This window comes from Trachypithecus francoisi, unplaced genomic scaffold, assembly GCF_009764315.1.
Source record: "Trachypithecus francoisi isolate TF-2019V2 unplaced genomic scaffold, Tfra_2.0 Lachesis_group16, whole genome shotgun sequence".
NCBI classification, from domain to species: Eukaryota; Metazoa; Chordata; class Mammalia; order Primates; family Cercopithecidae; genus Trachypithecus; species Trachypithecus francoisi.
The window spans coordinates 94,037,404-94,061,268 of record NW_022681461.1 but is presented as its reverse complement, the minus strand read 5'-3'; the positions used below and the strand labels follow the sequence as shown (position 1 = coordinate 94,061,268).

The 23,865-nt window shown below is 52.9% G+C and overlaps 1 protein-coding gene across 5 annotated transcripts; it reads right to left on the bottom strand.

Annotated features, from left to right (window-relative positions):
* Positions 1-1,965: 1,965 nt before the first annotated feature.
* Positions 1,966-23,657, bottom strand: AQP7 (aquaporin 7). Of its 5 annotated transcripts, none has more exons than XM_033238305.1 (8): positions 23,352-23,657; positions 22,207-22,257; positions 15,720-15,837; positions 5,748-5,871; positions 5,191-5,328; positions 4,865-4,983; positions 4,437-4,654; positions 1,966-4,079 (listed from the first exon to the last, which is right to left on the bottom strand). In XM_033238305.1, exons 2-8 carry the CDS (start codon positions 22,230-22,232, stop codon positions 3,794-3,796), a joined length of 1,029 nt encoding a protein of 342 aa, XP_033094196.1. In that variant the 5' UTR covers positions 22,233-22,257; positions 23,352-23,657; the 3' UTR covers positions 1,966-3,793. The 5 variants fall into 5 exon arrangements, with proteins under 5 accessions (XP_033094196.1, XP_033094199.1, XP_033094195.1 ...); XM_033238308.1 differs by having other exon boundaries at positions 1,966-4,020; XM_033238304.1 differs by lacking the exon at positions 23,352-23,657 and having other exon boundaries at positions 22,207-22,376.
* Positions 23,658-23,865: the final 208 nt, after the last annotated feature.

Here is a 23,865-nt window from a genome sequence, read left to right as displayed (position 1 = left end):
TCTCAACTGGTATCTGCCAAGAGAATGGAAAGGCTTGCTCTGCAACTGGTCAGGGCTCATCTGAGCCTGATGTTGGGACCAGAAACTGCAAGGTGTTAAGGGCAAGCCTGTGGCAGAGCAGTGGACAGCAGGTGGGAGCTCTGTATGAACCCATGGCTGCCCTGCCTCCAGGGACCCTCCCAGGGACAGGAGGATGCCAGAGGGCTGAAGTGCTTGGGGAAGGGCAGAGGAGGGTAGGAACCAGAACCCTGGGCCCTGTAGATGCCTCTCTCAGCTGTAACTGAGGCCTTGGGACCATTCTGCTCTGGAATGCCAAGAATGAGAGAGGTTCACAGGGCCACTGAGGGTAAGACTGGGGAAGGGGCTTACAGAGGGTCACCAAAGAAGGCTGTTGTACAGCTGGGGACTTCCAGCTGTGGGCCCTTCCCTGGTCACTCCCAGCCCTGGTTCCCCTGGCTCAGCTCCTCCCACCATGGGATGTCAGACACAGTCCTCCTCCCTGGATTCCCTGTGATCTCACCAGGCTCCCCACCTGTTACCCCTACCCCCTACCCCCCATTCTCACACTACAGCTATTCCTTCTTTGTCTTTTTAAATACTACATACTGGCCAGGTGCGGGGGCTCACGCCTGTAATCCTACACTTTAGAAGGCCAAAGCGGGTGGATCACTTGAGGTCAGGAGTTTGAGACCAGCCTGGCCAACATGGTGAAACCCAGTCTCTACTACAAATGCAAAAATTAGCCGGGCGTGGTGGCGCATGCCTGTAATCCCAGCTACTTGAGAGGCTGAGGAAGGAGAATTGCTTGAACCCGGGAGGCAGAGGTTTCAGTGAGCTGAGATCACGCCACTGCACTCCAGCCTGCGTGATGGGAGCGAGACCCCATTAAAAAAAAAAAAATATATATGTATATATATATAACATACAAACAATATGGATCACATTTATATGCTATCAGTCATATAATAAACCCACAAATGTCCAACCCCAGAACTAAAAAATTATTAATAGCTGGTAGTACTCTGGTATTCCTCCCCATCTGCCTGTAGGAATTATTTCTTTTTCTAAAATAGCTTTCTTACATACATATATATAGTGAAGAATGTATTTTTGCTTATTTTTCAGCTACAAGACTGGTGTCACATTGTATATAGTCTGTATTACTTTTTTGTTTTTTGAGACGGAATCTCACTCTGTCACCCAGGCTGGAGTACAGCAGCACAATCTCCACTCACTGCAACCTCCGCCTCCTGGATTCGAGGGATTCTCTCCTGCCTCAGCTTTTTGAGTAGCTGGGACTACAGGTGCCCAACTATGCCAGGCTGTTTTGTTTTTTTTGTTTTTTGTTTTTTTTTTTGAGGCCGAGTCTCGCTCTGTCGCCAGGCTGGAGTGCAGTGATGCAATCTTGGCTCACTGCAACCTCCGCCTCCCAGGTTCAAGCAGTTCTCCCACCTCAGTCTCCCGAGTAGCTGGGACTACAGGTGCCTGCCACCACACCCAGCTAATTTTTGCATTTTTAGTAGAGACAGGGTTTCACCATGTTGGCCAGGATGGTCTTGATCTCTTGACCTTGTGATCCACCCACCTCTGCTGCCCAAAGTGCTGGGATTACAGGTGTGAACCACCACGCCCAGCTACTGTTATTACTTTTTATGCCTCCAGAATTTTTCTGTGTTGCTGCAGGTGTCTGTTGTGCCTTAATTTTCGCTATTATAGAGGATTCTATTATGTGCAATTGCACAACCGTGTATGTATCTGTTCCCCTGTGGATGGACATTTGGGTTATGTCCAGTGTCTCTTGACCACCTACCTTGTGCAGTGCCCCCTGACCCTCCTGTCATTGATCCACACTCTAGCTACATCCACAGACCCATGACTTCACGAACCCCCATCTTCTACTTCTGAGCTCCAGACCATATAAAAGGCATAACTGTGTTTATTGAGCACTTACTCTGAGCCAGAAACGATTCTCAACATTTTACATGTGGTACTGCATTTAATTTTTACAGCAACACAAATGGGAGGTAATATTCTTATCGTCATTTTACAGATAAGACCAAGGCCCAGAAGGCTTGAATATCTTGCTCAAGATTACACACCTTTTGCCACCCCCCATTCCAAGTCCCATAGGCAACTCGGACTCAGCACGTCCATGATGTAACTTATCATCTTCCTCTCCAAACCATTTCCTCACTTGTGTCCTACTCTCAGTGGGGACATTTCCAATCCCCAGGCCCAAGCTGGAAACTGGAAGTCTTTTCTGACTCCTCCCTCTCCCTCACCCACGCCATCCAAATGGAGCCCAAGTCCTGCACATTGTACTTCTCGGGTGTTGATCAATCCCGTCTCTCGTCTCCACGTCCACAGTGCTGACCCATTATTAGGTGCCCGGCTGCTGCTCCTGGCTCATTGCTTCCCAGCAGTCTTCGCAGGCCCGTCTCCACCATTTCCAGCATCCTACACACTGCGGCTCAGATGTGCTTTCTAAACCTCACCTCACCATGTCCCCCACCTCCAGAACGAAGCCCAGCTTCCTCTGCCCATCCCCTCAAACTGTAAAGTGCAGCTCCCAGCCCCAAAAAGGACACCCCCCACCCCACCACCATACCTTGCTCTGTCTCCTCCTGGGAAGCCTCCTGGCCTTGACCCAGAGGCTGGATGTGAGTTTCCCCACCCCGAGCCCCACAGCCTCCAAACCTCCCACTCTGCACTCACCTTCTTCCTTATAATTACCTGTTCCCCATTAAACTGCAACCCTCAAAGGCAGAGCACAGCGCACCCACTGCACATCCCCAGTGTCCAGGCAGGGCCTGCACACAGTAGGTGCACAATAATTATTGAAAGGCAAAATGCATGAGCAATGACAGGAACCATGGGTGATGCTGCCTTCTGAGCCCCAGGCAGCAGAGTGACTCCTGCCTGGCCCCAGGGTCAGCAGATCCTGGCCCCCCATCCCCACCCAGCCTCTGCAGCTGCTTCCGTGGGGCTCTTGGGGCCCTATGAGGCTTCTTCCTGTTCATGTGTTGTAAGGATTTCCCTCTTTGCATCTTCCTTTCCATTTCCTTCATGTGGGAGCACTCTGGCACCAGGAAGAAGAAAGAGGAGCCCAACCCCTTACCAGCCTTCAATCTATAACAAGCATTCTCAAGGGAATTAAAATTGATTCTTAAAAGGAGAGGTGAAAAAAAAATCTTACTCTTTTTTATGTATAAAGCACAGAACATAAACAGATATATAGTATATATGTGATATTAAAATTTCATGTGATTAAGAAAAAAAAATCTAGAAGACTACTAGGGAAGGCACTAATGAAAAAAAGGCTAAAAAAATCTGATCTACATTCTTGGGCCTTGGCTTGTCTGGTCCAAGAACTGGCCAGAACTCGGGGAAAGGAAGAACCAGGGGAGAGTCTAGAGTCCAATCTCAGGATCCCTTCAAAGTATTTCTAAAGCTAGCCCCCCACCAGCCAGCTATGGTCCTTTCCCCAAAACAGCCCTTCCTTCCCCCGTGCCTGAAAATCCCCCATTCTGTTTCTGTCATTCTTTCATCTCACCCTGTTCCTACTGAGGGCACAGGTCAGCTCTTCCCCATTCTCCCCCTGGGGCACCCCAGTTCCCAGGGTGTGAAAGACTCAAGGCGCCTCACCTCTACACCTTGGGCTAAGACATAGCCCTAGAGCTCCCGGAAGAACCCAGGAGGGAAGCCTGACCACAGGATCCCGGGAAGTGGGGCTACTGCTGTGGGACAAGCCTTGCTTTATTGGGGAAGGGATGGGATCACAAATAATCTCTACTTAGAAGTGCTCTAGGGCCATGGATTCATGTAAGGGCGGGGCAGGGTGGACTGAAGATCTGATGGCAGGGCTCACGGAGACGGGGGTGAGGGGAGAGATCGTGGGTTCATGAGATCCCATCTTGGGCAATACGGTTATCCCGTGGTCTTCGTACGCCACAGAGTCCTCCAATTTCAGGGGTTCCCGTGGGATGGTGGAGCCAATGAAGACCAGGTAGATGATGCCACCTAGACAGGCACCCAGAAGTGGTGCCACCACTGGCACCCACCACCAGTTCTCCCCTTCGCTGCAGGCAAGAGGCAGAGGCCTGCTGAGGGGCTGATGCCCGGGACAGCATCCTCATCCACCTCGGCCCACGACAGGTTGAGCAGAGGAGTCATCCCCAGGCTACCCCAGGAAACAGCCCTAACCCGGGGCCCTGGTCAGCCTCAGCCCGACTCAGGGTCAGGGTTGACACCCAGTGCAGGTGCAGGAGCTGTGTCTGTACTGGCCTGGGGAAATGTTGGGACTCACTCCTGCTCCCCGGGCCACCTGGGGGTTCAGCAGGACCCTACTGCGCTGCCCCTCACATCACCCACCACCCCTCAACACACAGGGGAACCACAGAAAAACTCGAAGGAATGGGCCTGGGCAGGGGCAGTACCTGAAGACCTGTTTGCCCCAGCCAGCAATGAAGGTGAAGACGCGAGGGGGCAGGTCCCGGGACGGGTTGATGGCATATCCTGTGTTCATACCGAGGGACACCCCAATGATAACCACGAGGATGCCTATCACCAGCGCCTGTGTTCCTGGCAGTGCTGGGTTGTTCTCCTGGTCCGTGATGGCGAAGAGACACAGCTGGAGCATCCCGGTCAGCCACGCCTGAGGAGCAGATGCTGTGGCAGCTCACCTGGGCCGCTCCCCAAGTCACAGGACCTCGGCAGTGCCCCAGATCCAAGCCCACCCACAGAGACACGTCTCGGTACAGTCTCCATCCAGAGTTCTTGTCCTGTCTATCCGGAGGGGCTCCCTGCTGGCTCCGTCCTCAGGGGTGGAGGGCAGGGGGAGGGGTACTCATCCCGGACCACTGACCTCGTTCAGGAAGCCCCGCCACAATGTCATGTGATCAGGAAGGTAGGTGGCAAAAATGCCAGCTGTAGCGACGGGACCGGTCACCATCAGCTGTCCACCCGAAAAGTGGAGAATGGCCGCTGCGGAGACACAGACTGTCCTGTGAACCTGACCCCAGCTAAGCCCCACCGGCGTCCCAGAAATGAGGTTATAGGTTAGGGGGTGGGGGAGCTCCAAGGCTTTTTTCTCCCAGCTGTTTTTACTAATCAGGACACTGATTTCCAATCTGCCCATATTTCATAGGAGGCGACTGAGGCCAGAGGCGGACACCTGGGCAGGACACTCACTGTAGAAGAGGGTGTAGATGGTGGCAGCTGCCAGGAAGGAGCCCAGGAACTGCCCCAGCACATAGACCGGAAACTTCCTCCAGGGCACGCGGCCCAGTGCACAGTTAGCGAAGGTCACAGCTGCGTTCATGTGGGCCCCTGCGGGCAGCAGGCAAGTGTGTCAGGGAGGGAGAGCAAAACAAACAACAGTGACAAACAGTATTGAGAACAACGATGGCTGGTGTGTATAAGAGCGTGCTCCGTGACAGAGCTCTCTGTCATGTGACCACCCAGTGAGGCCGGGGCCACGGTCTTCGTTTCACTGTTAAGGAAACTGAGGAACAGAGAAGGTGATGACTTGCCTAAGATGACCCAGCCAGTGAAAATGGTGGGTGAGGGGGACCCGGGAAGAATCTGGGGCAGACACGTCATAGGCACAGGGTTCAGAGGAGACTTTCTCCTTCCCAGTGGCCAGGCTGAGGCACTGGCTGTGCCGGCGAAGGGGCTGAGGCAGGCAGGAAAGAGCCTACTGGGGACACCTCATCTTGCCCAGTCCGGCAGGGGCTGTGCTCACTCACCAGAGATGTGGCCTGCCACGTGCACTCCCATGGTGACTCCGAAGCCAAAACCCAAGTTGACACCAAGGTAGCTCCCATATTTTTTATTTAGAACCATATGGGCCACGGAACCAAGGCCGAACACCTACAAGGGAGGGCCTCTAAGGGGGCTGCCTGCCCAGAAGCCCCAACCTCAGAGGAGGGCTCAGAGCTCAGTTCTAGTTCCTCACCCCCATGCCCTGGGCCTCTCTGGCATTGCCTTGAAAATCCTCTGCCACACCCTCTTCCTCCAGAGCCTTCCCTCCTTACTGCCTCCTCTCCTTGCCCCTGCTGAGGCCTCTCAGACCTGAGCCACTGGCCAGGTGGAGCAGCAGTCAGAAGCTCTTACCACAGACATCCAAGCACCTCAGCCCCAGGCCCACCTGAAGTTTTGGGGTAAGGCAGGGCTGCGAGGAGGGGATGGCTGACATGGATTGCACCCTCTCAGAGTCCCTCACACTTCAGGCTGGCCTGAAGGAAGTTTCTTTAAGGGACCTCCAAGCCGGGCGCGGTGGCTCAAGCCTGTAATCCCAGCACTTTGGGAGACCGAGACGGGTGGATCACGAGGTCAGGAGATCGAGACCATCCTGGCTAACACGGTGAAACCCCGTCTCTACTAAAAAATACAAAAAACTAGCCAGGCGAGGTGGCGGGCGCCTGTAGTCCCAGCTACTCGGGAGGCTGAGGCAGGAGAATGCCGTGAACCCAGGAGGCGGAGCTTGCAGTGAGCTGAGTTCCGGCCACTGCACTCCAGCCTGGGGTGACAGAGCGAGATTCCGTCTCAAAAAAAAAAAAGGGACCTCCAAATCCATCCATGCCTGACTCTGCCAGGAACCCCTCCCTGCATACACACACACACACACACACACACACACACACACACACACACACGCACCCTCCGCCCCAACCTCCACAATGCTGGAACAGTGGGGTCCTAACTGTCTTGCCCTCAGCTTCATTTCCACTGACCCCAGGCAGCATTCCCAAGCTTCTGCTGCTTGCCCATCCCTCACGGCTCCTCAGATGACGCCGCCTTCACAGGGGAAGGGGTGTACCTTCAGGCCCATTAGCCTCAGTCTAGAGCCACTGTTCCCTTCAGCTCTAGCTCTGTGCTATCCTCTCCCTCTGCAGAGGCCTCCATCTCCCCAGTACCTTCCATCCTCCCATTGATCGGCTTCCACAGACTGGAGTCTCATCCTTCCCGGCAAACTATCCCACCCCTGCCCAGCGTCCTTCTCCACCTGTGGGCTCCTGGTCACCCCCTCCCTGTTTCGGTCAGACTGCATGAGAGAACACGCTGTCCAGCTGCTTCACCCCTTCCCTCGCACCCCCTCGTCAGTCTGGCTTCCACTTCCACATGTCACAGACACCAAAGCTCTCTCCAAGGGCTCCAGCAACCTCCTGATTTTCCAAAGGTCTTTTCAGGCATGGTTTTACCACATCGACAGCTTCAGCTATGCTTGATGCAGTAAAATTTCCATCATCTCCACTGGGAAGCCAGATTCCTATTTGCAAATCCCCACTGGAACTCTCCTGGTGTTCCACGGGCGTCTCAGGTTCTGTTGAAGGTTCGCCATCTCACAGCACACCTGCTCTTCACTCTATGTTCCCCCATCCCCGTTGGCAGAGCCAGAAACTCAGATGTTGCAAATGGGAGCTTCCTTGCTATCCTCCCCAACACCCAATCAGCTCTGCTTACAAGCTCCCCAAACCTCACCCAGCCTCCTCCTTGCAGCCAGAGTGACCTTCCTAACAAAAACCCCATCGCATCTTCCCTGGGCTCACTAACTGGCTCCCCTCCACTTCTAGGATGAAGTCCAAACTCGGTAGGCCACCATTTAAGACCCTGTATAATTTCATCCTTTCTGCCTGTTTCATATCTGCCCCAATATTCTTTCTATTCAGCAATAGTATTGCTACTAAATAATAATAACAACCATTTGTTGAGCACTGCCTACATGCCAGCAAGTTACACTGATCACCTCCTTTAACCCTTACACGCCAATGTTATGAGTTAGGTACTATTATTCTCCCCCACTTGACAGCTGAGTAACCTGAAGCTTAGAGAACTTGAATGGCTTGTCCAAGGTCACACAGCCTGTATATGGTGAGCCAGGACTAAATCCAGGCAGTTACCTATGCCAGATGGCCTCAAACCAAACAACTGCGCTGCTCCACGCATGCCTTACTTTCTCGTGCCTCTGTTTTGTTTGTTTATTTGTTTGTTTGATTTTTGAGACAGGGTTTTGCTCTATCACCCAGGCTGGAGTGCAGTGCCATGACCAGGGCTCATTGCACCCTCTATCTCCTGGGTTCAAATGATCCTCCCACTTCAGCCTCCCAAGTAGTTGGGACTATGGGCATGTGCCATGGCACCCAGCCAATTTTTCTTTTTTTTTGAAACAGAGTCTTGCTCTGTTGCCCAAGCTGGAGTGCAGTGGTGCGATCTTGGCTCACTGCAACCTCCAACTCCCTGGTTCAAGTGATTCTCCTGCCTCAGCCTCCCGAGTAGTTGAAGTTATGGGTGCATTCCACCACGCCCAGCTATTTTGTTGTATTTTTAGTAGAGACAGGGTTTCACTATGTTAGCCAGGCTGGTCTCAAACACCTGACCTCAGATGGTCGCCTGCCTCAGCCTCCCAAAGTGCTGGGATTACAGGCCTGAGCCACTGCGCCCGGCCCCAGCTAATTTTTTCTATTTATTTTTTGAGACGAAGTCTCGCTGTGTCGCCCAGGCTAGAGTGCAGTGGTGCGATCTCCCACTCACTGCAAGCTCTGCCTCCCAGGTTCATGCCATTCTCCTGCCTCAGCCTCCCGAGCAGCTGGGACTATAGGCACCTGCCACTACGCCCAGCTAATTTTTGTAGTTTTAGTAGAGACAGGGTTTCACTGTGTTAGCCAGGATGGTCCCGATCTCCTGACCTCGTGATCCACCCACCTCAGCCTCCCAAAGTGCTGGGATTACAGGCGTGAGCCACCGCGCCCGGCCTTTCAATTTATTTTGTGTAGAGATGAGGTTTCACTATGTTGCCCAGGCTGGTCTCAAGCTTCTGGCCTCAAGTAATCCTCTCACCTCAGCCTCCCAGAGTGCTGGGATTACAGGTGTGAGCCACCATGCCTGGCCAGAATATCCTAATAATTTTACACTGACTACATCTTGAAATAGGATTTTGGATATATGGGTTAATTATTAAAATTAATTTCACCTGTTGCTTTTTACCTTTTTAATGTGGATACTAGAAAAATTTAAATTATATAGATGGCTTGTATTGTATTTCCCCTGGAGAGCTTTGTTCTAGCGTTGATGAAAGAGAAAACCTGGAGAATTGTGGACATGAGGGCCGAAGTCAAAGCTGTCAGTGGAGAAGGCCCCAGGAGGGGGTACAGGGTAAGAAGGCAGACCAGGCCAGGCACGGTGGCTCACGCCTGCAATCCCAGCACTTTGGGAGGCCGAGGTGGACGGATCACTTTGGGTCAGGAGTTCAAGACCAGCATGACAAAACCCTGTCTCTACTAATAATACAAAAATTAGCCAGGCGTGGTGGCACTCGCCTGTAATCCCAGCTACTCAGAAGGCTGAGACAGGAGAATTGCTTGAACCCGGGAGGCAGAGGTTGCAGTCAGCCAAGATCGAGCCACTGCACTCCAGCCTGGATGACAGAGCAAGACTCCTTACCAAAAAAAAACAAAAACAAAAGGTAGCTGGGGCTGCCCCTAGAGCCACACATCACACTCATGGGTGGACGCTGGAAACCTCAACTGTGAAGCAGGTATTGAAATGGGAGAGGAACAGAAAGAGAATGTGCCATGGATGTCGAGGAGAAACAGAGTTTCCCAAGGAAGGTGCAGTCCACACTATCGCATGGAGCTTCTAGGTCAAGTGTGTACAGGCCTAGAAAGCATGCTTTTGAATGTGACAATCCAGCAGTCATTAGGAACATGGTGAGCACTGCGTCATCCAGCTGTGGAGGCAGAAGCCCGGTTCCAGAGCTGGAGAGGTGAGGAGCTGGCAGCAAAGAGTTGAAAGGCACCAGTGTAGACTCCTCTTTGAGAACTCGCCTGAGGAGCAGGGGAGAGAGAACAGGATCCACGAAGGGGATGACAGGGTGAAGGGAGGGAGGTTTCGTTTTGTGTTGTTTTCAGTGGAGAAACTTCGGTATGTTTATAGGCTGAGAGAGGGACAGGCTGAAGATAAAGGAGAGAATAAAAGGACAGAGTGAAGTACCTGAGTAGGCTGGACAGCTGGATTGGTGCAGAAGTGGAGGGGTCCTCCAGGAAGGAGAGGACCGCGCCCCAGCCAAGGGGTGATATGTGGATACATGGGTGGTTAATGGGTCTGGTGGTGAGAGGGACAAGAGAGTGAGCTGAACACCACAGGAAGTGTTGATTATTTTACCTGTCAAGCAGCAGATCAAGCCATTTGCTTATTTAAGAAAAAATAAAAAATAAATAAAGTCAGAGTACAGAGCAGATTTGGGGAAGTCTGAGAACATGTGAAATAGCCCAGATATGGTGGGGGAGAGGCAGCTGAGCAGGGCCCACTGGGTCCCTCAGAAGCCCCAGGACAGAAGCAGGGGGACCCAGAGCTGGGCTGGCTTCGGATCCAGGATGACGTATAGCAGGGGAGGACAGGAACAGATGTGGGTGCATTGGGGAGTGAGGCCAGGTCAGGTTGACAGGTTGGCGGGTTAAGGAGGTAGAGGGACTGGAGCAGGCATGGAGGGTCTGAAAACAGAGGTGCCCCCATGGCCTTTTCCCCACTCCAATACCATGTGCTAAAAATACTGGATGAGCATAGGCCAGGCGTGGTGGCTCACGCCTGTAATCCCAGCACTTTGGGAGGCCGAGGCAGGCAGATCATGAGGTCAGGAGTTCGAGACCTGCCTGGCCAACAGTGAAACCCCATCTCTACTAAAGATACAAAAAATTAGCCAGGCGTGGTGGCACACACCTGTAATCCCAGCTACTTGGGAGGCTGAGGCAGGAGAATCGCTTGAACCCAAGAGGCAGAGCAGTGAGCCGAGATCGCGCCACTACACTCCAGCCTGGGCAACAGGGTGAGACTCCATCTCAAAAAAAAAAAAAACTGGGTGAGCGAATGAACCCCACGTGATTCCTTGTGTCAGGGTTGCCAACTGGCAACTCATGCCCTAATTCATCCAGCGCACAGGTTTTGTTTAGATAACTTGGTTTTGAAGGACAGAAGTTTCCGTCTCTCTTGAAAAATGAGCAGCTCAGGCAACACTGGCCTGCATTCCACCCTCCATGGCAACAGTCAGCTGGAGTGGCAGCAGCTACAGCCTTGCACAGATTGGCACTCAGCAGCCAGCCAAAGTCCCCACCGCCCTGAGTTGCCGCTCTCTTGGCCCCTGTAGCATGTGATCTACAACCCTTGCCCCATGGCTCACGTGTACAGCTGGTTTTCCAGGGCCCGGATGGCTCCAGCCCCTCCTCTCCCTGATCAGTGAATGTGACCCAGCCCATCCAAGTCTCCCCGACAGCCAGGAGGCCAGCTCCAAGGGCAACACCCCTAGAAGCTGCAACATGGATCAGTCCACTTCCCTCGTCCTGGCTGCAGTAAATGGGGCCAAGGTCACACTAGCTTTTTGACAAAACCTTCACCCTGGTGACTCACTGCAATTCCTATATATATATTTTTTTAAAAAAGCCCTCACTTCTTGGCACAGCCTGGCAATTAAAAATAGCAACAACACAATGTCCAATATAGGCTTACACCTCACAAAGTTCCTTTACAAGTGCTACTGTCTTCAATTCTCACAGCAAATCTGCACAGCAAGAATTTTTCTCCCACTCTATAGATGGGGAAACAGGCCGAGAGAGGCGTCTTGAACTACCTGAAAATGAGGACCTTACCCTGGCTGGGGGAGCATCAACAAGCCAGAGTCTTTAAAAGCTGCCATATTTAAGCTAAGGGACAGAGCATAGAAGTTAAGAGTCAAGACTGTGATATTAGGCCGGGCACGGTGACTCACGCCTGTAATCTCAGCACTTTGGGTGGCCGAGGCGGGAGGATCACTTGAGGTCAGGAGTTCAAGACCAGCCTTGACAACATAGTGAAACCTCGTCTCTCCTAAAAATACAAAAATTGGCTGGGCATGGAGGCATGCACCTGTAATTCCAGCTACTCCAGAGGCTGAGGCACAAGAATCGCTTGAACCCCGGAGGTGGAGGTTGCAGTGAGCCGAGATCACACCACTATGACAAAGCAAGACTGTATCTCAAAAAAAAAAAAAAAAAAAAGACTGTGATATTAGACTGCACCGGATTTAATCTTTTTTTTTTTTTTTTTTTTTTTTTTTTTTGAGACGGAGTCTTGCTCTGTCGCCGGGGCTGGAGTGCAGTGGCCGGATCTCAGCTCACTGCAAGCTCCGCCTCCGGGTTCACGCCATTCTCCTGCCTCAGCCTCCCGAGTAGCTGGGACTACAGACGCCCGCCACCTCGCCCGGCTAGTTTTTTGTATTTTTTTTAGTAGAGACGGGGTTTCACAGTGCTCGCCAGGATGGTCTCGATCTCCTGACCTCGTGATCCGCCCGTCTCGGCCTCCCAAAGTGCTGGGATTACAGGCTTGAGCCACCGCGCCCGGCCCGGATTTAATCTTGACTTAAAGTGTGACCTTGGGCAAGAGGCTTAGTCTCAAGGAGGCTCAGTTTTCCCATCTGTGAAACTGGGATAATAATAGTACCTACTTCACAGGGCTATTGCGAGGATTTGGGAAGATGCTTCACATAAGGTGCTTCCCATCACAGAGCCCAGGATGCATTAGGTGCTCAATGAAAATCTCAATAAAAGGAAGAGAAACACAGATATGGGCAAGTATCAAGCATGTGGGTGGTGCCTTTTCCCTAACAGCTCTCAGGGGACGCACCCTCCTGCCTCCAAGGTTCCAAGGGTTAACAGCCCTCATGGGACTGGAATGTCTTGTGATAAGTGAATTACTTTGCCCTGGATTAAGGAGGGACAGGATCCAGCTGCTGTCCTCACAGCTCAGAAGCCAAAGCAGGTGGGGAGGTAAGAGAGGAGCAGGGGAGGGCCAGAGGCAGAGAGGAGAGAGCAGCTGAGAGCACCTGTCCTAATAACAAGAGACCAATACATGGGTACCACATGTGTACTGCATGGTGAGACTTGGCATTCTTCACACAAGTCCTCCAGCTATCTGATGTTAGTGTTCCTGTTAACCAATAAGGAAGCTAAAGCTGTGGGCCGGGCGAGGTGACTCACGCCAGCCATCCCAGCACTTTGGGAGGCTGAGCCAGGCAGGTCACCTGAATTCAGGAGTTCAAGACCAGCCTGGCCAACCCAGGCTGAAACCCCATCTCTACTAAAAATAGAAAAATTAGCTGAGCGCAGTGGCACGCGCCTGTAGTCCCAGCTACTCAGGAGGCTGAGGCAAGAGAGTCACTTGAGTATGGGAGATGGAGGCTGCAGTGAGCCGAGATTGTGCCACTGCACTCCATCCTAGGAGACAGAGTGAGACCCTGTCTCAAAAACAAGAAAGGTAAATTTGTGAACAGTTGAGATACTTGTGGACGGTCACACAGCTAGAAGATAACAGAGCTAGGATTCAAACACAGCTCCAAAGCCCATGAAGGCCTAATTCTACACAATGTAAGTGAGAAGTCAGGCTTTAAGCCAGGGAGAGACCTGCCCAAGGCCAACTGGTGACTCAGTGGCAGGGTCAGGCTAAGAACCCTGGTGTTCTGATTTCCTCTCTCCCTTGAGTTCCATGGGCCCTACCACACACACAAACATTCTCTCTAACCCCACCTTCCTCTAGCATGCACCTGGCTGCCTTTGCTTCCCTTCCCAGAGGCTGCCCCTTCTTTTTCTAGACCTGGACCCTGCATAAGATGCAATAAACATGGCTACAGTCGTGTTAAGGGCAGAGGCTCAGCCGGGCGCAGTGGCTCAAGCCTGTAATCCCAGCACTTTGGGAGGCCGAGACGGGTGGATCACGAGGTCAGGAGATTGAGACCATCCTGGCTAACACGGTGAAACCCCGTCTCTACTAAAAAATACAAAAAACTAGCCGGGCGAGGTGGTGGGCGCCTATAGTCCCAGCTACTCGGGAGGCTGAGGCAGGAGAATGGCGTGAACCCGGGAGGCGGAGCTTGCAGTGAGCTGAGATCCGGCCACTGCACTCCAGCCTGGGTGACAGAGCGAGACTCCGTCTCAAAAAAAAAAAAAAAAAAAAGGGCAGAGGCTCACTGGGGTAAGTGGCAGGGCTGAAGCAGGTGGAGAGGGAGCAACCTCACATCCTGCCTGCAGTCTGGATTCTGTCCCAGTCACACACTAAAGAAGAGCCCTTGTCAAGGTTACCAGCAGCCCCCACGTTGCCAAACCCTAAGGCCTCTTGCCAGTGCTCACCTTGCGTGGCCCATCTGCTGACAGCTTCTTCCTGGTGGAACCACTGCCCCCCTCTGTCATGCAGTCTGCTCTGGGTCTCCTCCCACCTCTCTGACCATTCCTTCTCAAGCTCCTTTGCGTGCACCTCTTCATTCCTCAAGCCTCTGTCCTCAAACCATCCTTTTCTCTTTCTGTACACTCTCTCTGGACAATGTTGACAATCACCACCTGTGTTGTGATGAACTTCAACTTTTCCTTCCAGACCAAGCCTCTCCTGAGCTCCAGCCCCTTGCCTGTGTTTAACTATCTCCTGGACTTCCCTACGGGCATCTCGCCTCTCACCCTGTGCTGGGCCCCGTGCTCCAGAACAGCTCATCAGCGCTTTGCCCACATCTTCTGCTGGCAGAGTCTCCCCAGTTCCATCTTCCACAGCCTTCTCAAACACGTGCTTTCTTCTCCAACCCCAGACCAGTCATCACCCTCTCTCTGTCCCAGATCAAAAACAGCCTCTTAACTGGTTCCCTCTTGCCAGCCTTGCCTGTCCTGCTTTTGCTCCACACTGCACCCAAAATTACCTTTAAAATCCAAATCTCATCATGTCACTCCCCTGCTTGCCAGCCTTCAACATCGCCCAGTGCCCTCTGGATTCATTCTCAGAGCCTAATCATCAAGTTTCTCTTCAATCTCTCTCTTTTTTTCTTTTTTTTGAGACGGAGTCTCGCTCTGTCGCCCAGGCTGGAGTGCAGTGGCTGGATCTCAGCTCACTGCAAGCTCCGCCTCCCGGGTTTACGCCATTCTCCTGCCTCAGCGTCCCGAGTAGTTGGGACTACAGGTGCCCGCCACCTCGCCCAGCTAGTTTTTTGTATTTTTTAGTGGAGACCGGGTTTCACCGTGTTAGCCAGGATGGTCTCGATCTCCTGACCTCGTGATCTGCCCATCTCGGCCTCCCAAAGTGCTGGGATTACAGGCTTGAGTCACTGCGCCTGGCCAATATCTCTCTTTCTTTCTTTTTTTTTTTTTTTTTTGAGACAGAATTTCGCTCCTGTCACCCAGGCTGGAGTGCAATGATGCGATTTCAGCTCACTCCAACCTCCACCTTCTAGGTTCAAGTGATTCTCATGCCTCAGCCTCTGAATAGCTGAGATTACAGGCGTCCACCATCATGCCCCGCTAATTTTTGTATTTTTAGTAGAGACGGGGTTTCACCATGTTGGCCAGGCAGGTTTCAAACTCCTGACCTCAGGTGATCCACCTGCCTCAGCCTTCCAAAGTGCTGGGATTACAGGCATGAACCACTGCACCTGGGCCTTTTCAATCTCTTCACCCTGGGTTTCCCTTCTCCCCATTTCCAGCCATGCCCCGGATATCCCAGTGCATGGTTTCATTCGACCACCACATATTATGAGCCCTTTCTGTCCAAAAAGACTTGATGAGAAAGGCCCCCCACCTCTTTACTTTCCTCTGCTGCTTCCCCTGGCTCCCAGCTCAGAGGCAAGGAATGGACAATGTGACTTATGGGATCAGCATGGGGAGGGGGTCATGGACGGCCCTGGCGGAGCCCCACCCACTTCATGCTGCCCACCCACTCACCATCATGACATACGTGCTCATGAACTCAGCCAGGAACTCTCGCACCATCTTCTTCTGCAGTGTGTTCTGGATCTTTGCTATCACGGACCACGAGACCATTTTGGAGCCACGGGTGGACCTGAGACAGTGACCCGAGCCCACGGACAGAAAGGAGACTCAAGTCTGCCTGCTGCCCATCAGCTCTTCAACTCACAACTGAGTTAATGGGTAACCCAGCAGCCTCACCACACACACCTCCTCTCGCCCAGGGCTGCTGGGACAGCTGGAATTGGAGACACTTGAGAGCCATGGGGACATGGAGAGGAACTGGGGTAGACGGCCAGGCCATGCTCCTTCTAGTTGGGACTGGACCAGTAAAAATGGCACACTAATGAAACCACTTTGCAGGGGGGCAGGTGGGGAGCTGAAAGTGTGATCCACGATGCCAACAAGTCTCTGGGAAAAAGCAGGGTAGGAGAGAGCAGACTGGAAAGTGGAGCTCAGTTGTCTATGTCTATCCATCTGTCTGTCTGCCTATCTGCTAGAGCCAGAACTTTGGGGTCACAGGCCAGGGCCTGGCAACAGTGAGGCACTCTACAAACAGCATGAGGTGTGACAAAGTCTGCTGCCGAGCTCTATAAACAGCACTGAGCGCTGAAACATGTGCCAGGTTCTGTCAAAGATGAAGGGGTCAGCAAAATGCACCAGGTTCTACAACCAGGTCAGTGCAAACAGAGGTTTGTGAGAGAGTGAGTGAATGAATGAATGACCAAGAGAGAGGGAGGGAGAAAAGGAAGGACTGGATCTTACTTCCTGGTGTATCTTCAGTGCCTAGCACAACGCCAGGCCATAGTAGATATACAATAAATATTTGTTGAATGAGTGAAAACTGGGGAATCTGTCTTACTCTCAACTAGATCCTCAAAGCTTCCCAAAGTGCCTGGCACTTAATATATATTTAGTGAAGTGCACAGTTAGATGGACAGGTAGATGAAACAGTAACAGGTCCCAAATCTGCGTATAGGGAGAGGTATAGGACTGGAGTTTGGGGAAGGTGGTGGGGTGGGGATGGAGGATAAAGAGGAAGAAGAGGGGCCGGGCCCAGTGGCTCATGCCTATAATCCCAGTACTTTGGGATGCCAAGGTGGGCAGATCACCTGAGGTGGGGAGTTCGAGACCAGCCTGACCAACATGGAGAAACCCCATCTCTACTAAAAAATACAAAATAAGCCAGGCATGGTGGCACATGCCTGTAATCCCAGCTACTTCGGAGGCTGAGGCAGGAGAATCGCTTGAACACAGGAGGCGGAGATTGCAGTGAGCCAAGATTTCACCACTGTACTCCAGCCTGGGCAACAAGAGCGAGATTCCGTCTCAAAAAAAGAAAAAAAGTCAGGAGGAAGAAGAGGGATACAGATATCTCTAAGTGTGGCCTTAGTGCTTGTTTGGACTAGTCACTCTGCTATCTCACTGTCTGCATGCCCAGAAGCTGACACCAGCCCCTCAACTCTTCTGGCCAGCCCATCCTTGCACATCACGTACTGCCTTAGCTGCAGGCCTTTGCACATGCCAGTCCTACGCCCAGAATGGTCCCCTGCGTCCCCAGAGGCTCCTTTACCTGCCAGCCTTCTTTTCTTGACCTAAATTTCCCTTTCTCTGGGAGAGCTGCCTACCCCTTCCTCTAGGCCATTCACTTCCTCCACATGCCCCATGGTGCCCACTCTTTCAGCTGGGGCAGTGCTCATCACACTGCAAAGTAATTGCTCAATTAGGCCAGGCACAGTGGCTCACGCCTGTAATCCCAGCACTAGCTGAGGCAAGCTGATCACTTGAGCCCAGGAGTTCAAGACCAGCCTGGGCAGCACGACAAAACCTTATCTCTCCAAAAAAAAAAAAAAAAAAGTCAGGTGTGGTGGTGCATGCCTGTGGTCCCAGCTACTGGGGAGGCTGAGGTGAGAAGATTGCTTGAGCCTGGAAGGCAGAGGTTGCAGTGAGCTGAGATCACACCACTGCACTCCAGCATGGGTGACAGAACAAGACCCTGTCTCAAAAAAAAAAAAAAAAAAAAGCTTAATTAATTAACTGTTTTTCTTCCTAAGGGCTGGGATCATACCAGTTTCCTTCACTGCAGTGCCTGAATACAGTAGGCATAGTAGACTCAATAAATCTTTGGTTCATTGGCTGGTCGTTGCCTGCTGTGTGCTGATGAGAAAGGAGCCAGGCTTCCAGGATTCCCTTGGTGTTCTGGGTTTCCTGCTTTGTCCACCTCTCCCCTGCTTCTATGGTACCTTCCCAGGACTGTCTTTGGGCTGCTGCTTGCCTTGGCAGGGTCTCTTCTTCAGGGCTGAGGAGGCTGGCCATGGGATAATAAGACCCCTATACGATACTGCATGGGAGCTGGAGTTGGGTGGGGACCAGTGGATTATCCACGCAGCTCTGCATCCCCCTCCATCTATTCATCCCTGGTTTTGTTTCTCTGGGGCAAGGAATAGAGCTAGGACTGGGATGGGTGAACTATGAACAGAGGGTCTCAGCTGAAAAGTGGAAGATGTTTTATTCCATGCCTGGACATCTATCATTCCTTCTGCTTACTTTTTGCTGCTGTGAGGCCAGGGGAATTTAGGAGTCCTGAGGAATGCTGCTGCTCTCCCTAGCAGGGTGAGGTGACCCTCCACTGGCCTCCATCTCACCCCAGCTCCCGTGCTGGAGGCAACCACAGAAGAGGGAAGAGAAGTGGACAGAGCAGAAAGCCAAGAACACCAAGAGAATCCTGGAAGCCTGACTCCTTCCTCATCACCACACAGCAGGCAAGACACAGTAAGCAACAGATAACCACCAACCAGCCAATGAACTCAAGATTTCTTGAATCTACTATGCCTAGAATGTTCAGGCGCTGCAGTAAAGGACACTGGTACGATCCCAGTCCGTGGGAAGAAAAGCAATCGATTGAGCAATTACTGTGCAGTGTGATGAGCACTGCCCCAGCTGGAAGAGGGGCACCATGGGGCATGTGGAGGAAGTGAATGGCCTAGAGGAGGGGGTAGGAGGCTCCCAGAGAAAGGGAGATCTAGGTCAGGAAAAGAAGGCTGGCAGGTAAAGGAGCCTCCAGGGAGGCAGGGATCATTCTGGGCATAGGACTGGCATGTGCAAAGGCCTGCAGCTAAGGCAGCATCTAATGTGCAGGAATGGGCTGGCCACAGAGGAGTGGAGGTGGCATGAGATGGGCAGAGAGGGGCCAGGGCTAGGTGGCAGAAGGCCCTATGGCCCACATTCGGGAGTCTGAACTCTACCAGAGGGCCATGGGCCAACTAGAGGATTTCAGCAGGAGAGCTGCCTCCCCTGTGGAGGCCAGGATGGTGGAAGTGTAGTTAAGGCAGGGTGAGCATCAGCTTCTCCACAGACGAGTGGAGAAGTGGTGGCAGCCTGCGCCACAGAGATGGCAGTGCCAATGGCCACAAGAGCACAGTCAAGCTGACAGGATTGGTGTTCGGTTAGAGAGGGAAGGGAGCGGGGCAGCTCAGCGACACCCTCGGGTCCTGGCTATTGCAGCGGAATGACTAGTGTGGGGCGCAGCAGAGAAGCTGCAGGAGAACGGACGAGGAGGCCCTTTCTGGACATGCTGAGTGTGAGAAGCCCGCTGGCCACCTGGGTGGGATGGCCAGTGAGGAGGCAGCTGGTCATGTGGTCTCACTTACAGACACATTTGGAGGTCAGCAAATCACAGATGGTCCTCTGAGCCATGGACACAGAGAGAGCCCAAGGAGAGGGTACAGACTAAGAAGAGGGGCCCAAGAAAGCCAGCCTACAAAGCAAGGAACTGACAGCCAACCAACCAGATCCCCTAAGTAATCTGCTAACCAAGGAACTAAACAGCTAACAACTCACTAATGCTTGTTTGTTTTCTTTTTCTTTCTTTTTTTTTTTTTGAGACGGAGTCTCGCTCTGTCGCCCAGGCTGGAGTGCAGTGGCCGGATCTCAGCTCACTGCAAGCTCCGCCTCCCGGGTTCACGCCATTCTCCTGCCTCAGCCTCCCCAGTAGCTGGGACTACAGGCGCCCGCCATCTCGCCCGGCTAATTTTTTGTATTTTTTTAGTAGAGACGGGGTTTCACAGTGTTAGCCAGGATGGTCTCGATCTCCTGACCTCGTGATCCGCCCGTCTCGGCCTCCCAAAGTGCTGGGATTACAGGCTTGAGCCACCGCGCCCGGCCTTCTTTCTTTTTTTGAGACAGAGTCTCACTCTGTCGCCCAGGCTGGAGTGCAGTGGCACAGTCCCAGCTCACTGCAGCCTGGACTTCCCAGGGTTCAAGCGATCCTGCCACCTCAGCCTCCCAAGTAGCTGGGACTACAGGAGCACGCCACCGTGCCCGGCTATTTTTTTTCTATTTTTTGTAGAGATGGGGTTTTGCCATGTTGCCCAAGCTGGTCCCAAACTCCTGGACTCAAGCAATCCTCCCACCTCAGCCTCCCAAGGTGCTGGGAATTCAGGTGTGAGCCACCACGCCCAAAAGCCAACAATTCAACCTGCTAACCAACATTTCTTCATTCAACAAACATTTGTTGTCCAGGCATGGTGGCTCACGCCTGTAATCCCAACACTTTGGGAGGCCGAGGCAGGTGGATCACTTGAGGTCAGGAGTTCAAGACCAGCCTGGCCAACATGGCAAAACCCCATTTCCACTAAAAATAAAATTTAAAAATTAGCTGGGCTTGGTGGCAGGCGCCTGTAATCCCAGCTAGGGGGGCTGAGACGTGAGAATCACTTGAACCCAAGAAGCAGAAGTTGCAGTGAGCCAAGATCGCACCACTGCACTCCAGCCTGGGCAACAGAGCAAGACTCCGTCTCAAAAAAGAAAAAAAAATTTTTTTGTTGAGCACCTACTTATGAGTCAAGCACCAGGAATACAAAGTTAAAACCCACTCTCCACCCTTGGGTCACTCTGTTTAATGGAAGAGATGGGTAATGGCAACACTACCAGAGAGAAGCAGCCTGGGACTGGGGGAGCTCACGGGAGGCATGGGAGGTGAGGCCTGAAGGCGGTTTTGAAGAATGGGCGGGTGGTGGCCTGACATGGCCATGGGGGAGTAGGGTGGTGGTAGAAAGAATGGTGGAAGCTGTGCACATTCGAGATATTTTAGGAGATTAGTGAGTGGATATGAGACATGGGGGAGAGGGAAGTATCAAGGATATGACCTGGACTTCTGGCTTGAGCAACTGAGGAGAAGGGGACCCCTGACTGAGCCAAGAGCACAGGAGGAGTGAACTTGCAGGGGGCGGAGGAGGCCATATCCATCTAGGAGCTGAGTTGCCTGTGAGACACCAGTGGGTCTCTAGAAACAGGATCTAAAGCCCTGGAGAGAGACATAGGCTGGAGGCAGTGATGTCAACAGAGGGGCATTATTCGTTCTCTCCGTCCAAGTGTACAACAGGCCAATATCCCTGCTCGTGTGGAGCTGACAGCAATGAAGTGTAATAAGCAAGTACATTTGTATAAGAGAAGGTACCAGCCCCTATGGAAAAAACAGAGCAAGGAGAGGGGAATTGGAAGTGCAGGGGCTGGAGATATGGTGTGATTGCAAATAGGGCAGTCAGAGTAATCCTTGTTGAGAAGGTGGCGTTGGAGCAGAGCCATGAAGGAGATGAGAGTGGGCTGTATGTTAACTGCAGAAAGCCTCTCAGGTGGGGGGAATAGTCACCAGAGGACTCCCAGGATATTTGAAGAAAGCAAAGAAAGTCAGTGTGAGGCCAGGTGCAGTGGTTCACGCCTGTAATCCCAACCTTTTGGGAGACCGAGGCGGGTGGATCACCCAAGGTCAAGAGTTCAAGAGCAGCCTGGCCAACATGGCAAAACCCCATTTCTACTAAAAATAAAAAAATTTAAAAAAAAAATTAGCTGGGCGTGGTAGTATGTGCCTATAATCCTGTAATCCCAGCTCGTCAGAAGGCTGAGGCAAGAGAATCGCTTAAACCCGGGATGCGGAGGTTGCAGTGAGCCAAGATTGCGCCATTGCACTCCAGCCTGGGGGACAGAGTTGGATTCTGTCTAAAAAAACAAACAAACAAAAAAAAAAAAACAGAAAAGAAACTCAGTGTGGCTCAGTGTGGCTGGAGGAGGGAAAGCAGGGGGCTGGAGCGGGGAGGCCAGAGAGCTAACAAGGACTACATAGGCAGGGCCTTGGCCATTGCAAGGACTGGTTCTTGTTCACCCCAAAGACAACGGAGCCTGAGAGGGTGAGAGGTGCTGAGTTCGGTTGAGTTGAAGGCCACCTGCAAGCCTTGACCCTCATCCAAGTCTTTCTGAGCCTCCCCTCACCCTAGGACCCAGCCCAGGCAACAGGTGGAAGATGCTCTTCTTCTGGGACCTCAGGAGTGAGTGGGTGGGTGGGGAGGAGGAGGTAGAGGGGGGACAGCTACCCCAAGGAAGAGGTTGAGGTTGGAGCAGGAAGGGCACTGAAGTGGGCTGGGTGGAGAACGGGGGCTAGAGGGGGAGAAGAGGGTTGGGTACTTACCGCCTGTGCCTGGATGTTTGAACCATGTTTTGTCTTTCAGATTTGTAGATGCTGAGGAGCCAAAGAGAGGTCACCATGGCTGGAGCACACAGAACTTGGCCCCACACTTCTATCAGACCTTGGCCCCCAGGGGAGAAGCCCTGGGGCAGCTCCTACTAATGCCACTCCCTTAACCCAGCCAAGCAACAGGGAGGGAGGAGCAGTGCACAGCCAATGAGGCGACGCCCTGGAGCCCCACCCACCCATGCTGGCCCCAGGACCCCAACCCCAGGCCAGACCCTCCAGCGCTCCTCCAGACCTTCCCTGTCTGCAGCCCGGCTTTGGACTGTGGAGATGCCCTCAGCCTCTGCTCAGTGGCTCCAGCCTCGTATTTGCGTGCTATACATTTAACCTCAAGCCCACTTGCTGCTAACTTAAACTGTGACTGTCCAGGACCTGCACACACACACATGCACGCACGCGCGCACACACACACACATACACACACAGAGAAGGTGAACACACAGGATGAGGCTCTGAAAACTCATTTCACCCCTGCACCTTGCCTAAAAATTCCCCTTTGTACTCCTATCTTTCTCTCTAACTGACAGCATGAAGGTAGCCCCAAGTCCCCTCACCCTGTCTGTCCTCTTCATTCTCTAACCCAGTTCCCTCTACCTGCAGCACAGACTCTTATCCCCAGCCCTGACTGCAGAAACCCTCCAGCCCCAACTCTAGCCCCGCAGGAGGGGACTCTGCGGGAGGAACAACTCCAGCAAGCCAGCAGCTGACCCATCTCTGGCCTGCACTCTTCCCGCTGTGGTCCACTGCCGGTGGTCTTCAGCTCTCTCCTCATCCCACCCCCATGGTCTGCTGACAGCCCAGCCCAGCGCATCCCTGCCATCTCTGCTCTACCGCTGGTCCTCCCAACAACCAACTTACAGGTAAGGAAACTGAGGCTCAGAGAGAGGGTGTGTGTGCCTGTGTCACACAGCAACACAGGACTGCACCAGAGCCAGAAAGCTAGGCCTTCCACTCCCAGCCGAGGCTCCTTCCCCAAACAATCCCACAGTCACCTCCTCCCTGTGTGGTACCAAGGGAATGGCCCTTCCAGATCTGAGCACTGTGGAGGCCACCCCATCCACCCTGCCTGGAGCCCCACTCACTCTGCTGAGATGCCTTCTGATTCTCAGCCTCTGCTTTGGGGGCTTCTCAGTTAAAGCGCATCTTGATCTTGTTCCTCCAAGACAGTCCCTGGCTCAGCTTCCACCCCCAGCTGGGGCTCGGCTATCCCTGTGTCCCCAGTCCAGAGCCTGCCTCTCAGCCCTCCCAGGGCAGCCTCAAGCACTGCTCCTGCTCCTCTAGGGGAGAGGTCAGTAAGGCTAGGGTTTGGCTGGTGCCACTTGAGCCAAGTCCAGATGCACTGCCCAAAATAACATCCGTCGTCTGGCCAGCGGTGCCATGGAGACCGAGTTCTGAAGCAGCCCTTTGTGAGGTCAGAGGTGGAGATGGGGGTGGGCACTCTGGGCCTTACAGTCGCAGAGGAAAGGCCTGTCCTCCAAGCCAATGTGCAGCCTGACTCTGGGGCAGCACCTGAGGAAGCCCTCCCCAAGCCCCAGCCCTGGGGAAGGCTGCAGAGGCCTTTGAGTCCCCAGCGTTGGGGAGAGCTGTGCAGAATAG